At 54.1% G+C, this 23,434-nt stretch overlaps 1 protein-coding gene across 2 annotated transcripts; it reads right to left on the minus strand.

Annotated features, from left to right (window-relative positions):
• Window positions 1-1,990: 1,990 nt before the first annotated feature.
• On the minus strand, window positions 1,991-22,725 carry KIF1C (kinesin family member 1C). 2 transcript variants are annotated; one of them, XM_084863257.1, is made up of 22 exons: window positions 22,606-22,725; window positions 22,255-22,387; window positions 21,763-21,839; window positions 21,283-21,462; window positions 20,630-20,695; window positions 19,848-20,026; window positions 19,649-19,760; window positions 19,128-19,205; window positions 18,905-18,970; window positions 18,738-18,813; window positions 18,185-18,263; window positions 17,823-17,968; window positions 16,908-17,077; window positions 16,692-16,771; window positions 16,489-16,564; window positions 10,948-11,027; window positions 9,792-9,886; window positions 6,737-6,820; window positions 6,171-6,357; window positions 5,958-6,030; window positions 4,549-5,163; window positions 1,991-3,200 (listed from the first exon to the last, which is right to left on the minus strand). In XM_084863257.1, exons 2-22 carry the CDS (start codon window positions 22,358-22,360, stop codon window positions 2,517-2,519), a joined length of 3,309 nt encoding a protein of 1,102 aa, XP_084719383.1. In that variant the 5' UTR covers window positions 22,361-22,387; window positions 22,606-22,725; the 3' UTR covers window positions 1,991-2,516. The 2 variants fall into 2 exon arrangements, with proteins under 2 accessions (XP_084719383.1, XP_084719384.1); XM_084863258.1 differs by lacking the exon at window positions 22,606-22,725 and having other exon boundaries at window positions 22,251-22,387.
• Between the last annotated feature and the right edge of the window lie 709 nt (window positions 22,726-23,434).

Below are 23,434 nucleotides of genomic sequence, written 5' to 3' on the forward strand. Positions count from 1 at the left end.
CTTGCTATCTGGAAACAAAGAGACCAACTTTATAGAGCTGTTCAAAGGAGGATACCTTAGTGTGCAGCACGGATAAGAGATAAGCAGGCACTTCTCTGAATAAAATCTAAGCATCGCATTTGTGAAGATTGATTTGGAAGTGAGAAATGGATAAAAATGTCAGAGAACACATTTACCTAAGGGAATCCTTAGAGAAAAATAACCAACTACATTTCACACGAATGAGCTCTTTCCCATCAGAAGTCCCCCAGCACTGTCTGTGCCGCTCAGCCTGCTCTCATCCAGAGAACTTCCTCTTCCATCGTCTCTTGCTCACAGGTAGTCTCCCTGAGCAGATTATAACTAACTGCTCAAATAAACACGGTCGCCAAACTACCCATTACAGCCCAGATCTTGAGTCACTGTCAACAAGTTCCTGAGGACCTGGCTTTAGTCAAGGGTGCCAAAATAAAGGTAGCCAGCGTTCGGGTACAGAAACTAAGTAAACCTAATCGCACCCTTGCCCAGAGCTGCGGTTTGGCTGCCACGGGGATAATGTCTGTGGTTTCGGCTGATTGCACCTCAAGACTGACATCAGGAAGCTGCGGAGAAGCAGCTCCATTTCCAAGTGGGTGGAAATGTTTTTGTGAGAACAGGATGCAAAGTGGGGATTCTGGGGTTTGACGAGGTGAAGGCAGAGCAAGGCTGGAGTAACTGTAAGACTGACAATATCACATTGCCCTGGGCATGTTCCTCCAAGTCAGAACAGGACAAGCAGCCAGCACCCCTGTTGAAAACAGGCCGAGGACAAAATGCTACTTGGAATGCTGCGTGGACCCTGTCCTCAGGCAGGAAACAGAAGCAGGATGAAAATAGGAAGTGCGGTGGGCCTGGCCGTCTCTGGTGAACACGTCCAAGATGGAAGGCTCCGGGGAAACGATGCTCCTCAGGAGACCTTGCCAGCCGCTAAGTGATCAGTGAAGCAGAGCCTCCCCCTGCCCTCCGTCGCCTGTCGGGAACAGCCAGCCAGGTGCTGACAGACCTGTCCTCCACCTCCCCTCTCCTCCTCCCCCTCGTCTGTCCTAGACAATGAAGCTGGGTTGAGGGCAGAGATGGAGGCACGGGGTAAGCAAAAATGAAAGGGAAATAAAGGCAGGGCAGGGGGCCAGGGATGGGGTAAGAGAACCACCAAAGAACTTGTATGCATGTAAGCATCACCAATGGACACAGACAATGGGGGCAGGGCGGGGCGGGGCAGGCTGGGGGAGGACAATGGGGAGGGGGGACATATGTAATACTTTCAACAATCATTTTTTTTTAATGGGCGGTGCACGCTGAAGGGAAGGTGATGCTGGAAGTTCAAGAGGCCAAGTGGACTTGTTCTTACTCGGGATCGGGTGGGACTGCATGGCATCACATCTACGTAAAACCCGGGGCCGCTCACTTAAGACCTGGGCCTCGCCGAAACCGGTTTGGCTCAGTGGATAGAGCGTCGGCCTGGGGACTGAAGGGTTCCAGGTTCGATTCCGGGCAAGGGCATGTACCTGGGTTGCGGGCACATCCCCGGTAGGGGGTGTGCAAGAGGCAGCTGATTGGTGTTTCTCTCTCGTGGATGTTTCTAGCTCTCTATCCCTCTCCCTTCCTCTCTGTAAAAAATCAATAAAATATATTTTTAAAAAATGGCGGCTCTTTAAAAAAAAAAAAAAAAAGCCGAAACCGGTTTGGCTCAATGGATAGAGCGTCGGCTTGGGGACTGAAGGGTCCCAGGTTCGATTCTGGTCAAGGGCATGTACCTTGGGTTGCGGGCATATCCCCAGTAGGGGGTGTGCAAGAGGCAGCTGATCCATGACTCTCTCTCATCGATGTTTCTAACTCTCTCTCCCCCTTCCTCTCTGTAAAAAAAAATTAATAAAATATATTTAAAAAAAAAAAAAAACAAAGACCCGTGCCTCTTCCTTCCATGATCTACACCTCCACAAGACACCAAAGCCAATGACCACCAGCCACGAGCTCCGTTTGCTATCCTTTATTGAAGGGTCCCACGCCCTCATGGGACCCCAGCCAAACCAGAAACCAGACAGGGCCTCCATTTACAGCAGGAGGCCTAGAAGGGGAGGGGAATGACTTAGGATCCCACCACGCCTCCCTGGAAACAAACCACCACAGACAGACAGACAAGGGCTGGGGAAGAGAACGTGCCTCACTAGGTTCTCTCCCCCTCACCCCGACTTGAAAAGAAAGTCAAACACTGGTTACACAGCACCCAGCCCCGCCCACCCATAGCAGCGTTTGTGGGGCTCCCCTCTGCAAGGGGCGGCCCCCAGGCAGCTTCCCACGTCTTCCGCCACTTTGGTTGCTCCTGGCATCTCCGTGCCCTCTTCCTTCCTGCAGCCTCGCCCGTCACCTGGTCATCTAGCACCTACTCGAACCTTCTCTCTCATCTCTGGCTTCCCTGCCCCAAGGCTTCTGGGAAGCAGCGTCTCAGGCATCTTCTCTCCTCCCACAGGGCCCCCAGGCCCCTCTGCCCAGGACGTGGCTCACACCGCCGCCCCGCTGTCCTTGAGGTCAGGGGCCGAGCGCTGCCGTCTCATTCGCGGGGGAGTAGTGTATGGGGGGTAGCGGGGCCCTGGGGGCCGTTGGGCCGGGTAGGGTTGGGGCTGCTGGGGATAATAGTTGTGCTTTTTAGGCTGGAAGTGCTGAGGTTCGGGCTGTGCAGCACCCCCTCCCCGGGACCGGCCCCCTCCATCCAGGGAATTCCTGCGCGGACGGTGGGACCTCCGGGGACTCGGGGGCCTGCGGGCAGGGGTGACCACTGGGGGAGTAACCTCCTCAGGGGGCGGGGGTGGCGCTGGGGCCTCCCCGCTCCCCATCCCCGGCCAGGACTCCCGGTGCTGGGGGTTGCTCTTGAAGGGGAAGCGCAGCTTACAGTCGTGAGGGGGCACGAAGCGGGCGGGGGGCCTGCGCAGCCCCCCACCCCGGCCCCCAGAGCCCTGCAGTCCTTGCAGCCGCAGCTGCTCCTGCTTGAGCCAGCGAAGGCGGCCTCGACGGAAGGCAGGATCCTCCTCCATCAGCCGTGACACCCGCTCCCAGCTGGACTGGGGTGGCGAGGAGGGCCGGGCTGAGGGCCCGTGGTCATTGGGGGCTTCCTCCTCTACGACCTCTGACCCCGGGGGCGTGGCCCAGGTGGCCTCATGGGCTTCTTCGTTCTCATCCTCATGATCCTGGGAGGGAAAGAGGGGAGAGAAGAGAGGAGTGTGAGAAGAGCTGAGTTTCCTGAGCACAGCGGGTTTGGAGAAGTCGGAAGGCCCTGAGTGGCTGAATGTCAAGGGGTCCCCAGAAGGGCGTGGTGGACAGTGGTCCAGGAGCACAGGCCCGGGAGCGGGGGTCTGAGCTCAGCCCCGGTCTGCCCCTCCCAGCTGTGTGGTCTGGAACTCACTTGTCACCGTACCTCAGTCTCTTCATGTGTGAGATGAGACCAATAGAAATAATAGCTACTGCACAGGGTTGTTTTAAGAATTAAATAAATTAGCCGAGACCAGTTTGACTCAATGGATAGAGCGTCGGCTTGGGGACTGAAGGGTCCCGGGTTCGATTCCGGTCAAGGGCATGTACCTTGGTTGCGGGCACATCCCTGGTAGGGGGTGTGCAAGAGGCAGCTGATCGATGACTCTCTCTCATCGATGTTTCTAACTCTCTATCTCTCTCCCTTCCTCTCTGTACAAAATCAATAAACTATTAAAAAAAAAAAAAAAAAAAAAAAGTTAAATATAGCCGAAACCGGTTTGGCTCAGTGGATAGAGCATTGGCCTGCAGACTGAAAGGTCCCAGATTCGATTCTGGATGTACCTTGGTTGTGGGCACATCCCCAGTAGGGGGTGTGCAAGAGGCAGCTGTTCGATGATTCTCTCTCATCGATGTTTCTAACTCTCTATCCCTCTCTCTTCCTCTCTGTAAAAAGTCAATAAAATAAAAAAATAAAAAAGAAAAAAAAGAAGAAAGCAAGCTGGCAGAGCAGCAACTCTGTCTGCTGTGAAGCCCCAGTGGCTAGCACAGAGCCTCGTACACAGTAAGCACTGAGTGCTCATTTATTGAGTGAACACATGCAAATCAGGGGCCAGTGATGACGCGCCCTTGCAGGGCTGCTGTGCAGATTAAAGGTGGTGGCACAGGAAGTGCTCCGCACGGCAGCAAGCACAGAGTGAGTGGGCCCCATAGAGGGGGAGGTGATGAGAAAGCACATGTGAACGTTCGACAAGCGGTAACTTAAGAAAGTGCACTGTATCTCAGGGGTCCTGGAACCTTATTATACCTCACAAACACCTGGGTACTCATCATAAGTGCAGATTCATCCCCAAAGATGCTGATTCGGTGGGTTTGAGGCAGGACCCAGGAATCTGCATTTTCTATTAGTGCCCTAGCGACCGAGGCACATGATTCAGAAACTACTGAGAAAAGCTGCTATACATGAATGACATTTCCGAAAGCAAGAAGGGGAAGGAGGTTGGCGGAGGTTCCGATTCTGAAAGGGGAGAGCTGAGGAGGGAGGAAGCCGGGCAAGGCCCTGGGTACCTGGGTCAGGGGGATGACCCTCTCCATGCGGAGCATGCGGTCCCGCAGGGCCTGCAGCTCCCGGTCCTTGCTGCTGTTCTGCAGCTTCACCTCCTGCAGGATCCCGGTCAGCTTGTCGATGTGCGCCCGGAGGTCCTCCACCTCCGCCCCGCGGGCTCCCTCCTCGCCACCTCCACCTCCGCCTCCGCCGCCTTCCTCCTCGCCCACGGTGTCCCAGACATCCCGGGCCACGGCCTTCCAGGCGTCCCCGGGGCCCTCCGGCTTGCCGTAGGTGCGGCACAGCTCCCGCATCTTGAGGGCGGCCAGGGCCTCGATCTCGGCCCGCCCGTGGCGGAAGTCAGCCAGGGCCACCTCGTAGCAGATCTCCTTCACTGCCTGCATCTTCAGGTCGGCCATGGTGGCCCAGCGGGGGTCTTTGCCCTGCAGCCGCCGGCGCTGCGGGATCTGATACACCCTGCGTGGGGCGCGGCGCTTGCCGCTGCTGGGCAGGCCGCAGCGCTTGACGATGGTCTGGACTGTGGTGGGCGGCAGCTGCTCCCTCAAAGAGGAGATGAGCCTCCAGCTCTCTTCACAGGAGCGCTTGTCAGAGTCATCGCCACTGTCAGAGTCCGCGTACTGGGTGGGCCAGAGAGAGAACAAATCGGGAGGAGGCTAAGGACATCCCGAAACCCTGAGTCCCAACAGCACTGGAAACAGCCATCAGAACCGCACACCCTGAGGTGGGCTGCTTAACCTCTGCTCAGCCACACCACAGAGATGATACCACTGTCCCCCTCACAGGCACAGTCTGAGGTTAATGCACCAGTGTGGAAGCAGCGGCCGGCACAGAAAGTGGCCAATCAGCACAAGCTGCAGCTTATCGTCTCGTTTTCTTGCACGTGCGTTACTGCTCAGGACGAGGTTAAAGATTTAAAAGTCACCCCGGCCCGTTTGGCTCAGTGGATAGAGCGTCAGCCTGCAGACTGAAGGATCCTGGGTTCAATTCTGGTCAAGGACACTGCTAGGGTTTTGGCTCGATCCCCAGTAGGCAGTCAATCAATGATTCTCTCATCATTGATGTTTCTATCTCTCTCTCCCTCTCCCTTCCTCTCTGAAATCAATAAAAATAAATAAAATAAAAAATGACTTAAAAGTCCACGTGAAGAGCAATCTTAAATGAATAACAGGACCAGTGGAAATCATAAAGGTGCCATAGGACCGGCTGGAGTCTGGGAGCCCTGGAAGGAACTCCAGTTCCCTGCACAGTGCCCTGCGGCCACATTTCTCTCACAACCGTCTCCTAGACACCACCCCCACCCGCCCCACGCCCACTCCTCACTCTGGCTCAGTGTGCACCAAGAGCGGAGCCAGGCTGCAGCGCTGCCAGCCTGTCTCCTGCCCCTGCACCCACACGCCTGCCAACTCCTCACCAGTCGCTGCTGCTCCAGCAGAAGGTCAGCCTCTTCCTTCTCTTTCCGGTACTGATTCTCCAGGTCCTGCAGCCTGGAGTGGGGAAGAGAGAGGAAGGCTTTGTGAGATTTTGCAGCCACCTCAATGGGTGTTCAACAGCAAGATGCTGGGGGCTGGGGGCCGGGAGGAACAGCCTAGAGGGCCCCGGGGCCTGGAGCACCCCCTCCTCGCACCTCTTCTCCATCTCCAGCTTGATGTCAATGCCTTGCTGCTCCAGCAGCTCCTTCTGGGCAAAGTTCCAGTCCACGGGCTCAGAGGGTGGTCCTGGGGGTGGGGGGACCCCTCGCTCCCGTTCCAGCCGCGCCTGCTCCGGGTGATTGAAGCGGAAAACGTGGTTCTTGCCCATCACAATCCTATTCCCTGGAGATGGGAGGCGGGGAAAGTGGGCTCGCTCCCCGTGGCAGCGCACTCGTCCCCGCGCCCAAGATGTGCAAGGTCTTGCCCACAAGTCACAGGGGCCCTGGCACCCGCTCTCTTGCCAAGTCTGAGGGTGGTCTAAGCCCCGGCTCCTCCGGCTGACACCAGGAACCACCCACCCTGGGGCAGTGGGCATCCTGTTCCCGTTTGCCTGGGCAACAAGAGAAACCAAAACCTGACTCCTGATCGTCACTTCCCAGTCCTTCTTCACACCCACGCTGCTCCCTAGCTCTCTCTGGGTGCTGCCCAAGGTTCACCAGGAAGCGCGGCCTCGCACTTCCTCTGCCCAGCATGCCAGCACCTCCCTGAGCTCTTCCTCTACCTGACTTCAGCACCAGCGGCTCGGCCACCAGTTTCCCATTGACATAGGTCTCGGCTCCTTCACAAGGCTCCAGGGTGACCACCACTGAGGGAGAGAGAAAGGAAAGGAAGCCATCAGACCCCGGGGTAGGAGGATTATGGTCATATTCCCATCCTGCATTACCCCCCGAAATACATGCATCCCCAGCCCCACCCCCCCAGTACCTGTTAGGGGTGCCATGGCCCCTCTGGTGGCAGGCAGCAAGGGAAAGGAAGAGCAGAAGGAGGGTTAGAGCCCCAGCTGACATTCCCAGGAGCCTCTGCAGGAGCTCTGTACTCCCCCACCACCATCCTCCCCACAGCAGCTTAGCAAACCTGTGATTCCCAGCCAAATGGTCATCGGGCCCTGTCATTCCTGCCTTCCAGATGCCCATCCCTTCCTTTCCAACTAGCATTATCCCGGGGAAGGCCTGGATTCCTCCAGCAGGCCCCTAGCCCTGTCTGATGCATCTTACAAAACACTACCGGACTAATCTGCTCAAGCCACAGCCAACAAACAGATCATTGTCTTCACAGGACAAGGTACAGTCAACCCAACCCAAGCATTTATCCAGGTGCTCCTCCGAAAAATCACCAAGCCTACTGCTTGCTGAGACACAAAGATGCCTGAGACAGCTTCCTGTCCTTCTGACAGCAGCTTCCTGCCTTCCTATTATCACAGAGAGCCTGTATCACAAAAATCCAGGTTCTGCAACTCCTGAGCTGAGGGACATTGAGCACGTCACCCAACTTCTGTGAGCTATAAAATGTGATCATCAAAGACTTCCCATTCCACAGCTCACAGAAGTCAGCTCAGAGTGGTTGAAAGCCCAAATAAAGTGATATGCAAGCATGAGTTATGATTTATGCTGGAAGTAATAGAGGAAACTGAAGTGTATTGTAAGATAAGGCAGAGATGGGACTACTGATACTGTGGGAGACAAAGAAAGCAGAGAGGAACTCAGCTTAGACAAGAGGACTAGAAATGAGTATGGGAAAGCAGCAATTTCTGAGCCGATGCTTGAAGAGACCCTAAAAAGGGGAAGAAATGATGGAGAAGAAAAAAAAAGACAGAGAAAGAAGCATCATCATACGCCCCAGAACAACAATGAAAGAAGGCCGCAGAGGAGAGGATGGTGTGCCTGTAATGGGTACCAGCCTGCTGCCCACCCTTATTCCCTGTCATGCCCCCAAATTCAATCATCCATTCCACACACACACTGCACCCTACTATGTGCCAGGCACTACCTGAGGTCACGGAAACGCAGCAGAAATAAAACCCCAAATCCCTGCTCTTACAGAGCTCACTTCCAGGTGGTAAGACAGACGGCTAATGAGTAAGTCAGGAGGCAGTCTCAGTCAGAATGACGGGTGTAACAGGAAAACGGGTTCGGGCGAGGGAGGGTTTTGCCAGAACGGGCCAGGCAGCTTCTCCAGGTCCGTGAACACACAGCATTCCGTACTAAGGCAGCCCAGAGCAGAGTTCACAGCATGGCCCTGGAGCCTGCCACGCTATATTCAAAACTAGTTCTGCCATCTTCTAGCCAAATTGGTCTTGGGCAAATTCCCTAACCCTGGGTCTCAGATGCCTCACAGGAGCTGCATGAGAAAGAGCAAAGGTACGCAGTAGATGGTCAGTGACAACTATTCTTCTAGCTCACACCCACCCCCTCTGCCTGTCTTTGGTCAAGTCTTCAACCTGCTGTACGAACAGAGGCACAAATGGACGGAACCTTCAGAGCCCCTGGTCTTTGGGGCAAAGATTCATCAGCTGCTTTTACTGATGTAACTACTAGTGTTTCAGCTGTCATCTCTCCAAACACCCTCTGAGCTCCTGAGGGTGGGCTCACTCCGCGTGCCTGGGATGATTCTGCTATCGCCTCAGCACTACCGGAGGGAACCTCAGGACAGGAACTCGGCAATGACTCACTGGGCTGGATGATTCAACAGCTTTCAGTCCACAGTGCTGGAAGCGTGTGCTGCCACTGAACCAGACCAGAGCGAGGGCATGAATCTGCTGACCCCACATGACTTGGGGTGGTGAACACATGATACAATATACGGATGATGCCCTGTGGAACTGCATACCTGAAACCTATATAACTTTATTAACCAATGTTACCCAATAAGCTCAATTTGAAAAATAAAAATAATCTGCTGACCCTGAACCAACCGAAGCCCAATGGGCACGTCTTACACCTGAACTGCAAGCCACACAACAGTGTCTTTTCTGGTTTTTAAAAACGTGCTGGCATTGCTTGTCCCACCTCCCGGTGCCTTCAAAAGCATCAGACTAGGCACTCCTTTCAGATCTGTGAGACACAAGATAGGAGTTCAAGGTGAGGAAGAGCCATGTATAACATCTGCCGCCCTGCCCAGCACATTTCCTACAGCTCAACTGCACTTGGGCCTAACTGAACACAAATCATTCCACTTTTTTAAAGAAATGACTGATCAAGACCAAAATGGTGACCTCAAAATACACCCTGAACCTCAGGAGCATTGTTCTGTTGATGTCAGACAGGCATCACCCTTTGGGCTTGTGATTCTTAAAAGCTTTTGCAGCTATGGCATAGAGGGGCAAAACAATCTCTGAACGTTTTGGAATCAAAGGGATACATGGGCCAGTTAACTCCCTGAAACCATTGCAATCAGAGCTGGACAGATAGACACATTTTCCAGAGATAAATTCAGAAGGCCCACTGGAGCAAATAGAATTTCCATAAAAAATGACCAGGATGCTGTTTTAGGATAAAAAAGTCAAGAAAGAAGGCAGACGACCTCTTCACCAAAATGCCAGTGCTGTTTCTGCCTCGGACCCTCGTCACGCACTGCCCCTCGCAGCACCCGGGGTGAGTGCAGACAGCCTGGCCCTTGGTTTCCCTTGTGAGGATGAGGACACATGTGAGCTCAAAGCCCCTGTGAGGATGAGGACACATGCCCTCATACATGGCTGCACACCCAGTGCCCAATGCAGTGTGAACGTGGGCCCTGTCCTCTCCTGTCCGGCCACTCCACTCGCACTCCCTCGGCATTACCTTCTCCGTCCGGCTGAGGGATGCTCCGGAACACGCAGTGCTGCTCCCGGATGAACTTCCCGGTGAGCTTGATGTCCACATCCACCTGGCCGACCCTGGGAAGCAATGGCCAACAATTCCTCAGCAGGTGTCGCACAGTCGCCAAGCCGCTTCTGAATGCCAGTCATCCCCTCTGTGAGCCAAGTGTCATTATTTCTACGTCATAGGTGAGGACGCTGAGGCTCAGAAGGAAAACTAACTTGCCCAGAGACATGCAGCCCAGGAGTGGTGAGGCTGGGATTTGAACCCAGGTCTGCCTGACTCCAAAGCCCGTGTCACGTAGTAGACGAGAAAAGGGAACCCGGAGGGGATGGGCCTCCATCATCCTTTGAGCTGATCACCTGAGAGCTCACTGCCTACCTTGGGCAGCTAGTGAATGCTGTGGTGAGACAGAAAGGGGCACCCTCACCTCATTAACTCCGAGGTGACCTCAGGGGCACCGAGCCCCGGGGGGCAGCATTCGCCATGCAGCCACCCACAGCCCAGGCACTGCCCCTAAACAACGAGGGCCTGGGACCACGATTCCCTCTACCCCACAGGGAGGCTCCATCAAGGGAGGCCGAGGCAGTGGTGCTAAGGCTGAGAATGTGGAGGTCTAGATTCCAACCCGTCTGTGCTCTAAGCCTGTGGTCGGCAAACTGCAGCTCATGAGCCACATGAAGTGTGGCTCTTCCACAAAATACCACAGCCTAGTATTTTTTAAGAATAATTACAAACAAAAATAGTTTTCTTCTATTTTGAAGAAGTGGTGTTAGAAGTTTAAGTTTAAAAAATTTGGCTCTCAAAAGAAATCTCAATCGTTGTCCTGTCGATATTTGGCTCTGCTGACTAATGAGTTGCCGACCACTGCTCTAAGCAGTCAGGAGCTATCCCCGCAGCGCTGGGTCCGTTTGTCCCAGGAGCCATCTCAGCCAAACCAACGTGGTGGGTGAGGCAGGACAGCTGCTCAAAGCCAGAGGAAGCCTAGAAAGTGAGCAGAGCTGTGGAGCCAGCCGTCCTGACATCCGGGGTGTTTCCGGCAAGGTCACCAGGAAAGGGAGTCACCAGTGTGGCCGTCCCTCTGCAAATCGCACCCCAAAAGGAGAGGCTGCCCCACAGGCCACTGATCGAACACTACCTGGTAACACCATCTTTGATGTGGTAGAGCAGACATTCTGACATCAGGGGGTCTTCATTCAGGTTCACCAGGTGGGGAGTCTGTGGGAAAGCGGGGGTCAGAGAAGGGGTCCTGAGAGCCAGCCAGGGGGTGCCGCAGCGGGGAAAGAAGCTCCAGCGGACATCCCTCTGGGTTCTAGCACTGAGCTGCTCCTCCTCCCCTCACTCGGCGAACTCTCCCCTCTACTTCCTCCCACTTACTCCATCACTTTCAGAACAGCCTCACCCGCCCTCTCCTCATACACCAGGACCTAAAATAACCCCATCCATCTACCCCTTCCCAGGTCAGCAACCCTTCCGAAGGCCCCATTTCTTCACAGGCACCTCGACCGCCCATCTCCTTGAAACCTAGAGTCCGCCTGCCCTCGCCTCTGCTTTCCCTGTATTCCCCGTCCCCAGGTCTCATTTCTTCCTTCAGAATGTATCCTGCCACTTCTGGAGAGACTGGGTGAGGGGACTGATACTTCCCACTTTTTCTTTCTTTTTTAATATATTTTATTGATTTTTTACAGAGAGGAAGGGAGAGGGACAGAGAGCTAGAAACATCAATGAGAGAGAAACATCCACCAGTTGCCTCTTGCACACCCTCTACCAGGGATGTGCCTGCAACCAACGTACATGCCCTTGACCGGAATCAAGCCTGGGACCCTTCAGTCCACAGAGCCAACCGGTTTCAGCTACTTCCCACCTTTTATTACAGCTTCAATTTCTCAGGAGCATGGGTTATTTTTACTTAACAATCATAATTTAAAAGTAAAAAGTGTCAGTTCAAGCCCGGGCAGGGTTTGCTCAGTAGTCAGAGTCAGCCCACACAATATAAAGGTCTCGGATTCAATTCCTCGTTAAGGGCAAGTACCTCAGTTGCAGTCTCTCTCACATCAATGTCCCTCCCACCTCCCCTTCCCTTCCCCTCTATCTTAAACCAATGGAAAAATACCCTCAAGTGAGGCTTTAAAAAAGAAGTGTCAGTTCAACTCAAAAGCATATAAAACAAACAAACCCCCTTTTCCCTAATCTTCCCTGGCCACTACCCCTTCCCAGCCCTGCTTCACCTGGGGCCAAGGTCACTGCAGCAGCTGCCTGGTGCTGTCCCTGTGAGTCCCATCTAACGGGCTGATCATTATGTTGCTCCAGATCGAAAACTCAGCCCATTCCCTTCCCCCAAAGCAGCCTTTCCTGACTGGTTTCCCTAGCGACACCCCTCTCCCCCCAGGCATGTAGCTCTGAAAAGCACAGTATATAAGCCCTTTTCCCTCTACACACCCGCACGCCACTGCTGCCATCCTGGGGAGGTCTCCCTCCCTATATCTGCTGCCTCAGCTACCCGGCCGCAACTGTCTGACTTCCTGCCTTCTCCAGGGGTCTCCCAGCTTTCCTGCTCATACCACACCATGGCCAAGTCATGCTTCTCCACTCAGACCAGCCCAGCTGGCATCCCATGCCCACCTGACTTAGGCCTTTTTTAAAAAATATTTTTTTATTGATTTCAGGGAGGAAGAGAGGAGAGAGAGAGAGAGAGAAGCATCAATGATGAGAGAATCATTGATTGGCTGCCTTTTGCACGCCCCCTACTGGGGATTGATCAGCAACCCAGGCATGTGTCCTTGACAGGAATCAAACCTGGGACCCTTCAGTCCACAGGCCAACGCTCTATCAACTGAACCAAACCAGCTAGGGCTAAGCCTGCCTTTTACACTGGCATCCGTGGGCCTCATTCACATCAGGGCCCCAGCCCCTTTCCGGGATCCCTCTCTCCGGTGTGTTCCCACCCAGTGGGACTGAACACTTATTCCAGAAGATCTCCTTTCTCCCTAAACATGCCCGGGAGCTGCTCCCCTTGTTCCCTCACCTGGAAAGCCTCCCTCCCAGCCCCACCCCAGCCCCACCTGCCAAAGTCATTCACTTCCCTCACAGTCTGTCTCAAATGCCACTTCCTCCACAAAGCTCTCCCCTGCCTTCCAACTGAAGACAAGATGCTCTGCCTCTTTCTACAAGAAGCTACTTCCTAAAGACCCTGAGAAGTGCTAGGTGGGACACAGAGATGAAGCAACCCCGATGCTGCTGTCCTGTCAGCAAGGAAATCTGTCCACTTGGGAAGGTAAGACGTGGCAACGTTACAGTGGAGTTTCTGATCTTTTCACATCTTCACTTAGTAATTCATTCACTCATTTGTTCCCAGGAGCTGAGTGCCACCAGATCCTGGGCTGGGGAGGTGGAGGCAAAGATGAATAAAGTGAAGAACTGCAGGACGCAGAGGTCGAGAGGACCTCGTGGAAAGGCAGCACGGGCTCCGATCTTGAGGATGAGGGCGTGGACATGCAGCATGAAGAGCGCTCCAGGTCAAAGAGGAGTGTGAACAGCAGCATGGAAGCGTGAAAGCACACAGTGTAGGGAAAAGAGCCAATGGTCGGGCCCCGTGTTTCTTTGGGGACCCCTGGATGGTGATCCGTGGTGGATATACCATGTATCCAGGCGCCTGCCCCTCTACCCAGGCACCCCAACAATTCCTTGCTGCCACACTTCCTCTTCTCCCCAGGGACTCTCACGCCCCTCCCAACTCTGTAGTGTCAGGAATACCAAACACTGATGGGCTCTGAGAGCAGAGAGTGATCTCTCCCTTGGGAGAGGGGACATGATTTAGGACAGCGCTCTTGAATCTCTGTTCAGCCCTGGATCCCTTTGTTCAGATGAAACCTTACCTAGAAGCTGAATATGTCAAGCAGATAAGCAGGGAGCCACTCAGGATGAGGCTGGGGGTGGGGGACCCAGAGTTTGGTCCTCCCCCCACCACCCTTACCCACTCCCACCCCTGTGAAAGCAGCACCAAGCCAGGTTTAAAAGTCACCCAGTTAAGAAGGCCTGGTGGTGGGGGGTCCCAGAAAGAGGGAACTTTCCCTAAGACTCTAGGCCCTCTCCAAGACCAACTGTAGCTTTTCCCCTAGGACCAAATTCCCAGGCTGGAGCCCCCACCCATTTCCCCATTAGGAGTCTAACAGCTCCCTTCCTGAAGCATACAAGCCTTTAAAACATATGAAAGCATGTTCATCCTCACCACCTTGAGAAAATGCAAAAGTAAAACACCATTTCACCAGATTGGTAAAGATCAGAAATTAGAAGAGGGTGGCCAAAACCGGTTTAGCTCAGTGGATAGAGATCAGCCTGCAGACTGGAAAGTCCTGTTCGATTCCGGACAAGGGCATGTATCTTGGTTGCGGGCACATCCCCAGTAGGGGATGTACAGGAGGTAGCTGATCGATGTTTCTCTTTCATTGATGTTTCTAACTCTCTCCCTTCCTCTCTATAAAAAATCAATAAAATATATATATTTTTTTAAATTAGAAGAGGGTGAGGATGTTGCTTCTGGGAGTATAAAGTGACATGGATATTATCTTTGGAGGGCACTTTGGCAAAATAGATAAAAATTTTACATAGCTACTATTTGATCCAAATCTCCACTTCTAGGAATTTTTTCTACAGATAACAGACCTATTTAAGATCAAGCGTTATAATATTGTTTATAATATTGAAAAATGGGATACAACCTAAATGACAATCATTAGGAAACTGGCTAATTAAATTATCCTACACCAATAGGATATTCTGACACCCTGGAAAAGAACAGACAGAATTTCAATGTTATGTGAAAAAGCAAAGTATAAAGTACTCAACCACGACTATTCCAAAAAGAGGTCATGTATGTAGGCACTCGTGCCTGCATGCACACACACCTGCGTCTAATTATACGTAACCCGCACTTGTGTGCACACTGGCTACTTCCAGAACATGTCGGAATCTGATAAGAGGGCTTGCCTCTGGGAGGGGAATCTGAGGGGGGAAGGAAGAGGACTTCCTTTTCACTGTACCCACCTCTCAGCGCTATGGGAAGGTTCTCTCTGGTATAGATCACCTTTTTAAGAATAATTACAAACAAAAAGCGACTCATCCTTATTGGTCCCTGCGCTTCAGTAGGCGTGGAAGCCCTCCAGGGAAGAGACACCCACCACATCTACCTTTCTCCACCCATTTCTACCTTTCCTCCAGCCCTGCAACTGTGGAGGAAGCTCCTCAGGTACCCAGTACCTCAAGGTGGCTGCAAGCTCTGTTGAGAGCCATATGTAGCTCCTCCCCCAGATGCAGACCTAAGAAGGACCCAAGCCCTGGGTACCCACCCCTGGACCAGGTCCCTCAGTCCAGCCTGCCACCCTCCCTCACCCACCCACAGCGCTCTCACTCCCTCACTGTGCCGTAGGCCATGCAAAGCAAACCCCTCTCTCTTCAGATCCCTGTTCAATGACCCCTGCTTGCTCAGCCTCCCAGACGGCCCTGATCTTATGAAACCAGGAGGGCTTCTTCCAATAATCGGCCACCTCTCCTAGGCAGTCCCCGTGACCCTGCCTGCATCAAGCACTTTGGTCCTTCATAAAGTAGATCAGATGTGGCTAGCTATCCAGGGGACTGGGAATTCCTGACTTACTCAAACTGGCTTCATCAGGATGCCTGACCCATACAGCTGTGCCGGCTGTCTATGGCTAGCATCCATTCTGATTGGTCCGTTCCTTTGCTCTGCTGGTGCCTCCACATGCGCTTGATCACTCCTAGCCTGCTTCCTTCCTTCCTTCCTTCCTTCCTCTCAGTAAAGATGTACTGAGCACCCGCTACCCACTACATACCAGGCACATGACACACGCTGGTGCGCCCCACCCACTGATACCTGTGTTTCCTTTGCCTAATGTTCTCTCTGCTCTTAGCTTCTCCCAAATCTTGACCTTCTTTTACGCTCTGATCTTACAACATCTGGTCAACCTCCACCAAACAGGAAGCCCTCCTCCTGCAGCCAAACCACCTTCTCCAGGAAACCAGTTTCCATTTATCTACAGGCTGTACTGATGCTACCATCTTTAAACCTCTCGCCGCTTCTGCAATCAACATCTTACAGTTTGGTGCTTATTTCTTATCTATTTCTAAGTTATCCTTTTTGAAATATATTTTTAGCTAATTTTTTTAGTAGATACCATATGTACAGAGTACAGAAGTCAAATGATACAAAATAGTTTACAGTGAATAAATCTCTATCCAACCAACCTCCAACCTCCCAGGTCCTCTCCCTCTTTCCTGGGGCAAGCACTGTAACCAGGTTCTTACTGAAGTCCAGGCATGAATTCACATACACATGTGTGAGGTGATGTTTGTAAATACCTAGATTCTAAGCAGCTCTTGAAGCCCCCTAAGGGCAGGGGCCCTGTCATCCTTCTGGGTCCCTAGAGTTCCTGGCCACAGGCACTTACTGAGAACTTGCCTCTTTGGCTAACTGTCAGATGGAGGGAGAGAGAAGGCAGGATAGCCAGACAACACAGAGAGAAGATGCAGGAGTGGGGACAGAGATGATGGGGGATAATTCAGAGACTTTGGAGATGAGGGTAAGAACTTATCACTCTCCCACCCCCAACCCTCTTCTCTAAGCACCCAGGGTCTCCTAGGCCTCTTCACCCACCCACTCACTCACCTTCTTCGGAGAGAAGACACCCACGGTTCCCCCATCTTCCCGGACAGCCACCCCCATCTCTGCCAGCAATGCTTCTCTGCAGGCCAAGAGACAAATGTTAGTCTTATTCTCGTTACCCATGAACTCCTCCCCTGTAGAACCTGACCTTCCCTCCCCACCCCCCAATCTTCCAAGGCTCCAACTGTCCCCCTTCCGCCTCATACCTCTCCATCCTCAGGGCTTCAGTCTTGCGTAGTTTCTCTTCCCAGGTCTCATTCAGTTCAGCTATGATCTTCTCTGTTTCCTGGGGGCATGAGGCAGACAGGGATCAGGACCTTCTGGGGCAAGTACCTACCGTGGGGCCCACATCACTCCTGGCTTTGGAGAACTACATTCCCATCAGCCCCCAGGTCCCGTCCTGGCCAGCTCCAGCTTCCCACCTGCAGCCTCTCCATGGCCTCCTCAGGCCCAATCTGGGGCTCAGCATTGGGGGAGAATGATGGCTCCAGTTCCCCATTGTGTGTGGGGGGAGATGAGGGTGAAGCTGGGGAAGGGGGAGACGCTATAGCTGGCAGAGCACCTCCAGGGCTCCCCTCATCCACCTTCAGGCCTGGGAAGGAGAAAGAAGGCAAAGGAGGCTAAGGAAAGATGTAACTGACTGGAACGTAGAGAAGGCCTCAGAGAGGACCAGTCTATAAGGACTTCCGAAGACATCTGGTCAACCTCCACCCAACAGGAAGCCCTCCTATTGCAGCCTTAGCAAATGGGCACCCAGTCTCTGCTTGCTTCCCTCTAAGGTGGAGAGCTCATTACTGAACAAGGCAATGAGTTCCTTCCATTGTTAGGTGGCTCACACTATCAGAAAGTTCTTAGCTATGTTGAGCTAAAATCTACCCCCATTACAGGTGGCCACTGTTTCTGATCCTGCCTTCTAGGATAAGAGAGACTAGACTATTTTTGTTTTTTTTTCTTACATCTACCTTATCCTTCCGTTACCAAGAATGGACACCCTTGTTTCCCCTACTGGGCCCCTTAGCACCCTGATTGTCCTCAATGGGATGGACCCAAATACTGAATTCAGAGTCAACACCTGACACAGCCCATACAGTTGTACATCCCCTAGAATAGACACCGTTTTGTATCAGTGAGGCTAAGCAGTAAACTTTAGAAACCATCCCACTATTAACTGTTAAGTTTGTATTTCTGCAAGACATCCGTTCCTGTCCCATGTCACCGAGAACATGAAGGGCTTCAAGGTCAGTGGCCTCCCTGCCCCAGGACTGAGCAAAGGCAAGTGAGGAGGGATGAGGCAAGCCAAGGGGCATCCCTGAGCTGCCCCTCCCTTGGAGACCTACCTCCCAGAGCAGAGGCCGAGAGCCCCTGAGCCATCAGCAGTTCTCGCAGCCGCGCCACCTCCTCCTGCAGCTCCCGGATCAGCCGGGCATTAGGGTCCTCATTGATGATGGCATTGCAGCGGATCTGCTTGGTGCGGTCAGCATACCTGGGTGAGGAGGGAGGATTGGAATTAGTGAGGCCCAGACCCAGGTGACCTTAGTCTGCTGCCTGCTGCTATTTTCCTCTCTCCCTCCCACGTTTTAAAATACTGGGGCACAGTTGAGGGTCAACTCTGTCTCATGGGCAGGTTTCTAACTACGTACCAGCATCTGAGCTCCCCTGGCACTTTTCCTATGCTGTTTCCACCCCACCAGAGCCCCACCTGAGGGTGCTGAGAGTCTCCTCGTAATTGATGTCTGCGGGGCTCAGGGCTGCAATCATTGCTGTGCGTGAGTTCCCACCTATGCACGGAGAGGAGGGGAAAGCTTAAGCTGGGCTGGGTCCTAAGGAAAGTCAGACTGGGTCAGGAGGCCTTAGTGCCCAGACAGGGGTCTGGCGGGCACTGACCAAGGTAGGGTGAAGCTAAGCATTGTGGAGCTACACACGAAATCTAGTAGCTAGAGGGAGCAGGGGTGAGGTCAAGGAGACAACAGACATCGGTGAAACAGAGAGCAGGAGGAGGAGGATGAAGTCAGCAGTGGGTGTGGGGTCAGAAAGGGGTCATGAGTGGCCAGGTTAGTGAGGCGCTTGGCTTGGCAGGCAGGGTGTGGCCTTGATCTCAGCAGCAGGACATCTTCAAAGGATGCTCCCCAGGTCAGGGGAGTCAACTGGACAACTCGAGCATTTGAGCTTCTCGGGGTGGCAAGGGGATTTATCAAAGGGGGTTAGCAGAATGGTGGCAAGGTCAGCAAAGACAGAGAGGAGGAGCCCCTCACCCAAATTCTCCTTGAGTAGCCAGGTGAGCACAGAGTCCCTGTAAGGGATAAAATCCGACTTCCGCTTCTTTGATTGCTGGGGGACAGAAGGGGGGAGGGGGTCAGGGTGGGCCATCCCCGGTGTCCCCTCACCCAGAGCCCCTTCTCTTCCCACCCCCAGGTCTTACCATATCCGCAAGGGCAGAGATCACCTTCCCTAGAGTAGTCAGGGACTTGTTTATATTGGCACCTTCCTGGAAAGCGATAAGGAATGTGGGGAATGAGGCCCTCCTCTCCCACTCCACCCCACTTCCCACCCTCCTCCCCGCAACCAGAGTCCCAGGTTAGGGTGAGGAACCACTGAACACACCCCCAACCCTGCCCCCGTCCGTCCCTCCTCAGCCTCCTCACCTTCAGGCGCATGCCCCGGGCTCCTGAGGAGTCAGCCCGCTCACTCCCAGCAAGGTCCACCAAACTGATCTTACTAACCTGGGTCAGAGGAAAGAGGTAGGAGGTGGCTGGGTCAGTGGGGTGGGGCAGGCAAATCAGCAGAACACCCAGCAAGGGAACTGGACTATTGGCAAGGGATGGAAAATTGCAGGAGGGGACGAAGGAACAGGGCAGGAGGAAATGAAATTTGTTAAGACAATAGTAAGGGACTGGTTATTCATCCATGTGCGCATTAATTTGTTTATAGGTATTTACTTGCCCACTGTGTGCAGAACAAGGTACAGTGGGATCCAAGCCCTGCCCTGAGAAGTCTAGTGAGAAGGACAAACAAGAAAATAGGAGACTGTACCCTATTATTGGAGAGGACAGAGACCTTTGGAAGCCTGAAGAAGGCACTCAAACCCAGCGTGGGCAGGGAGGAGGACACAAGGCCATTTCATGTTACTAGGTAGGGATAGTTAGGCGGAGAGGGTTTTCCCCACCTTCTCGGAGTCCAGCCCAGTGAGCTGGTCATGGCAACGCTGTGTGAAGACAATGGTGAAGACGGCATGGGAGCGGCTGCTGGTCTCGTTCATGTTGGTGGCAGCCACAGTCCTGGGGGAAAGGGAGTGGTCACTGGGTCCCACCTCTCACCGTTCTAGGCCTGGCTCCCTTCCCCTCCACTCCACCGGCCCACCTCACCTCGCCTTATTTCCACAGTCCATGAGGTCGGCAATGTCTGCATAGGAGGTCACAGCCAATTTAGACAGGTCCTGCACATAGGGGCCCAGGATGGGGTGCTCCCGGACCCGCAGAGCACCCCGACTCTTGGGGTTCAAGAGGTCGCGTACCCGTTCACAATAGATCTCCATATAGCTCACCTACGTAGAAGAAGAAAGTAAGAAATAACAGCACGGTGATTACCAGAAGTAAAGAGGGGAGTGGGGAGAGGCAGAAGAGCGTCTGGGGAGATCAATGGTGAAGGAAGGCTTGACCTGCAGTGGTAAACACACAACACAGCGTACAGATGACGTATTACAGAATCGTACACCTGAAATCTATATAATCCTACTCACCAATGTCCCCGATAAAATCAATAAAAAATAAATTAAAAGTAACAAGCAAACAAAATACTGACTATGAAACACCCTATACTCCACTGAGTATGAAACTGGAGATTTCAGCTAAGGTTACCCTGAGCATTTCCTAGCACCAGGCATGGCGCTAAGCACCTCGCATATGCTTACTGAGCCACCCACAACCCTAGGACGGGGACCCTGCCATTATCATTTCATAGATGAACATGCTCAGCAGCTGAGAGATAAAATCATTTGCTCAAAGCCACCGTTAGTAACTGGCAGGGCATGAATCCCAGGCTGTCTGAGTCATAGACTGCCCTTGGTCTTAACCACTCCTCCCTGCCCCCTCTGCCCCCCAGCAGGAACACCATGCCCTCACTCCTGCCCATCGAGACCGGGACTTACCTCCACAGAATAGGAGAGCTCAGCGCTCTGGTTCTTACTAACACGAGAGAAGAGGTCTTCACAGAGCTGGAGAGGACACAGAAAAGCCGCTGTTCCCAGCGCCCCTGTCCAGGCCCTGTCCTAAATGGTCCAGCTGAACCCTAACTCAGCCCTGAGGGAGGGGTCATTCCTGTTTTACAGATGGGAAAGCAACCTCAGAGAGGTTCACACTTGCCCGGGTCACGGCTAGCAGACCCAGGCATCCTCACTCCAGAGCCTGTGTGCAAGGCCACTACACTGCACAGCCAGGGAGAATTACGAGCATCTCTCAGTTATCCGCAGCTGGCTTCCTGTATAGTCACCACGTTAACTATGGCACACCAGAACTCAGGGTGGGTGTACTCACAGTGGTTACGAGACAAGGTAAATGGTGAGTGGCAGGACCAGAGTTCAAACCAGGGCTCTCCGATGCCATAGCTTTGGCTCTCCTTACTGAGCCTTGTTGCTTCTGGAGGGTCCTGGATGTGCAAGGTGCAGCCAACTCCTACCCACCCTCAGGTTCCCTGTCACTAAGGGCCTCAGAGAGCCAGCTCTCTGCTCCATAATCCTTAGACCCCTCAGGGACGGCTGCAGATGCTCCCGCCCTGGCGGCCCCGCCGGGTCCCGGCAAGTACCTGGGGCACGATGCCCTGCTGCCCTGGCTCCTGCCGGCCCATCATGGTGTAGGATTTCCCAGCCCCGGTCTGCCCGTAGGCAAAGATGCACACGTTGTAGCCCTCAAAGGCGTGGAGCAGCATCTCCTCTCCAATGTCCCGATACACCTGTTGCTGAGATGCAAACTGGGGGTCCTCAGCCTAGGCGGAAACGGAGCAGAAAGACAGCATGAGCCCTCCGGGGCTTGGTCCTCAGTGTCTAGGCCCAGGAGGCTTGCCCCCATTGCCAAAGACTGCCCAAACGTCCTGTGTGCTTCCCACCCATCACCTCCTAACCATCCCTGGGGGTCCTAGTCCATTTCCTGCTCCCAGTCACAAGCTGTGTCCTACCCACCCCATCCCAACCACCCTCCCAGAGGTGCTTCCCCTGCAATGCCCTCTCCCAGGACCCAAACCCCCTGTCCCTTGTTGCTTAGCTCTTCCCCCGCCCAACAACCTTACCGAAGTGTGTGACCAGTAGGAGTAGTCAAAGGTGAAGCTTTTGGGGCCATCCTTGCTTTGTTTCGGATTGAAGATGGCTGAGGGGGCAGGGGAGGGCGAAGGAAGGCCAAGGTCAGGCACTGCCAACCTCTGCCCGCTGCCCACAAGCCCCTGAATCCAGGCATCCTAGTACTCCCTCCTCTGTCCTAGTTCATCTCTCCCCTTTAATGCTCCCCACCCCCTCCCGCACCAAAGCTAATTTTGGCTTCCTAGGACCCGCCCCCACCAGACTGCCTCCTTGGATTGGGCAATGGAGGGCTCCAGGCCAGCATTCCCCCTCCCAGACAGGAGCACGGAAAGGCCAGCCTGCCCCAACCCCCACCCTTACAACCAGCACCTGCTCTGTGCTGGGCACAGCCCTTCTCCCGGGCGGCGCGGCCCAGCAGGACCAGCCTGCGTGGTGGGCCTGGCCCACCCCGCCTGGCCGCTGCCAGGCCCCTGGGACTCACTCACAGGTGGTGCTGCCCTGCATGCTGACCACACACTTGGCATCCTGGCTGGTCTCACGGGCATTGAAGGGCCGAACCCTCACCGCCACTTTCACTGAGGCACCCGTCATGGCTTCAGATTCTCCCACCCTCCTCAGCTGGAGGACAGACACACAAGAGGTAGTTAGAGCTGCTGGGGGGACCCAGACATCAACTCCCAGCTTCTCCAAGGAACCAGTCTCTCCACCCCATCCCCCTTCCTCAGCTCCCCAACCCCCCAAGAACCCAGTTCCTAGTTCCCTGGCCTTCCTCCCAAATGCCACGCTCCTCGGGGACTCCCAAAGGCACTGCTAGCCATATCCCGGCTCACGGTTACCTGTCGTCCTGGCCCCAGACCAGGGGGGCTGTATCAGTTCTGGCTGCTACCGGCCCTCGTAGGGGGAGCCCCATCCTACACCTGGGGCCTGGCCAGGCCAGCTGGGGCTGTGGGGGAAACCTGGTTGTGGGGGAAGAGTGGTTAGGAGGCACCTGCAGCTCCAGAGGTGTGTTTGGGGTAGCACGATTGGAGAATAAGGGGTGGGGGCTGATGTCAGGATGGCTGTCCCTCTGGAGTGGCAGAACGCAATGTGAATCCAAGGGCAGAGACAGTGATATTTTTATTCCTCGTCACTCACAAGTGTACTAAGCGTCAGATAGAGGAAAGGCTGCACAGAGGGCAATTCTGAGAAAGGGACACAGGGGCAGAGACCCTGGGGGTGGCGGGAAGGGGGAAGAGGAGGGGCAGAAAGCCACAGATACCAAGAAAACCAGAGACACTGGAGAGAAGGCAAAAATCGAGGTCACGCTACGAAGGAAATAATGGGAGGAAAAGGAAGGAGAGGCGCAGGCCAACACACACAGAAATGGGAGGACAGGCAGGGAGGAGGGCTCCAGGGCAAAAGCACAAACGGGGCGCCCAGAAGGGAAACGAGAGGAGAGAGAATCCTAAACACAAAGCCCACCCTAAAATTCCCACGCAGGGCCAGGGCCAGCCAGGGAGAAGCGGCAGCCAGCTCCCACCCAGGGCCCACACCCTCCACACACGGGCAGGGGCTGCCAGTGGGCACAGTGCAAGGGCTGGAGGTACAGTCCAGGGCTGGGATCCACAGGGCCTGTGGCCCCAAACCCCTGGCCCAGCCCCCCAGCACTTCCTCCTCAGGATCCAG

Source organism: Pipistrellus hanaki (genome assembly GCF_964339955.1).
Source record: "Pipistrellus hanaki genome assembly, chromosome: 16".
NCBI lineage: Eukaryota > Metazoa > Chordata > Mammalia > Chiroptera > Vespertilionidae > Pipistrellus > Pipistrellus hanaki.

Excerpts from the sequence above, each read along its gene's own strand:
- KIF1C (XM_084863257.1), bottom strand. The coding sequence starts at position 22,360 with ATGACGGGTGCCTCAGTGAAAGTGGCGGTGAGGGTTCGGCCCTTCAAT. Across the intron at positions 21,463-21,762 it reads CCTACTGGTCACACACTTCG|GCTGAGGACCCCCAGTTTGC; the intron begins GTAAGGTTGTTG and ends GTTTCCGCCTAG. Across the intron at positions 18,264-18,737 it reads GCTACTCAAGGAGAATTTGG|GTGGGAACTCACGCACAGCA; the intron begins GTGAGGGGCTCC and ends CTCCGTGCATAG.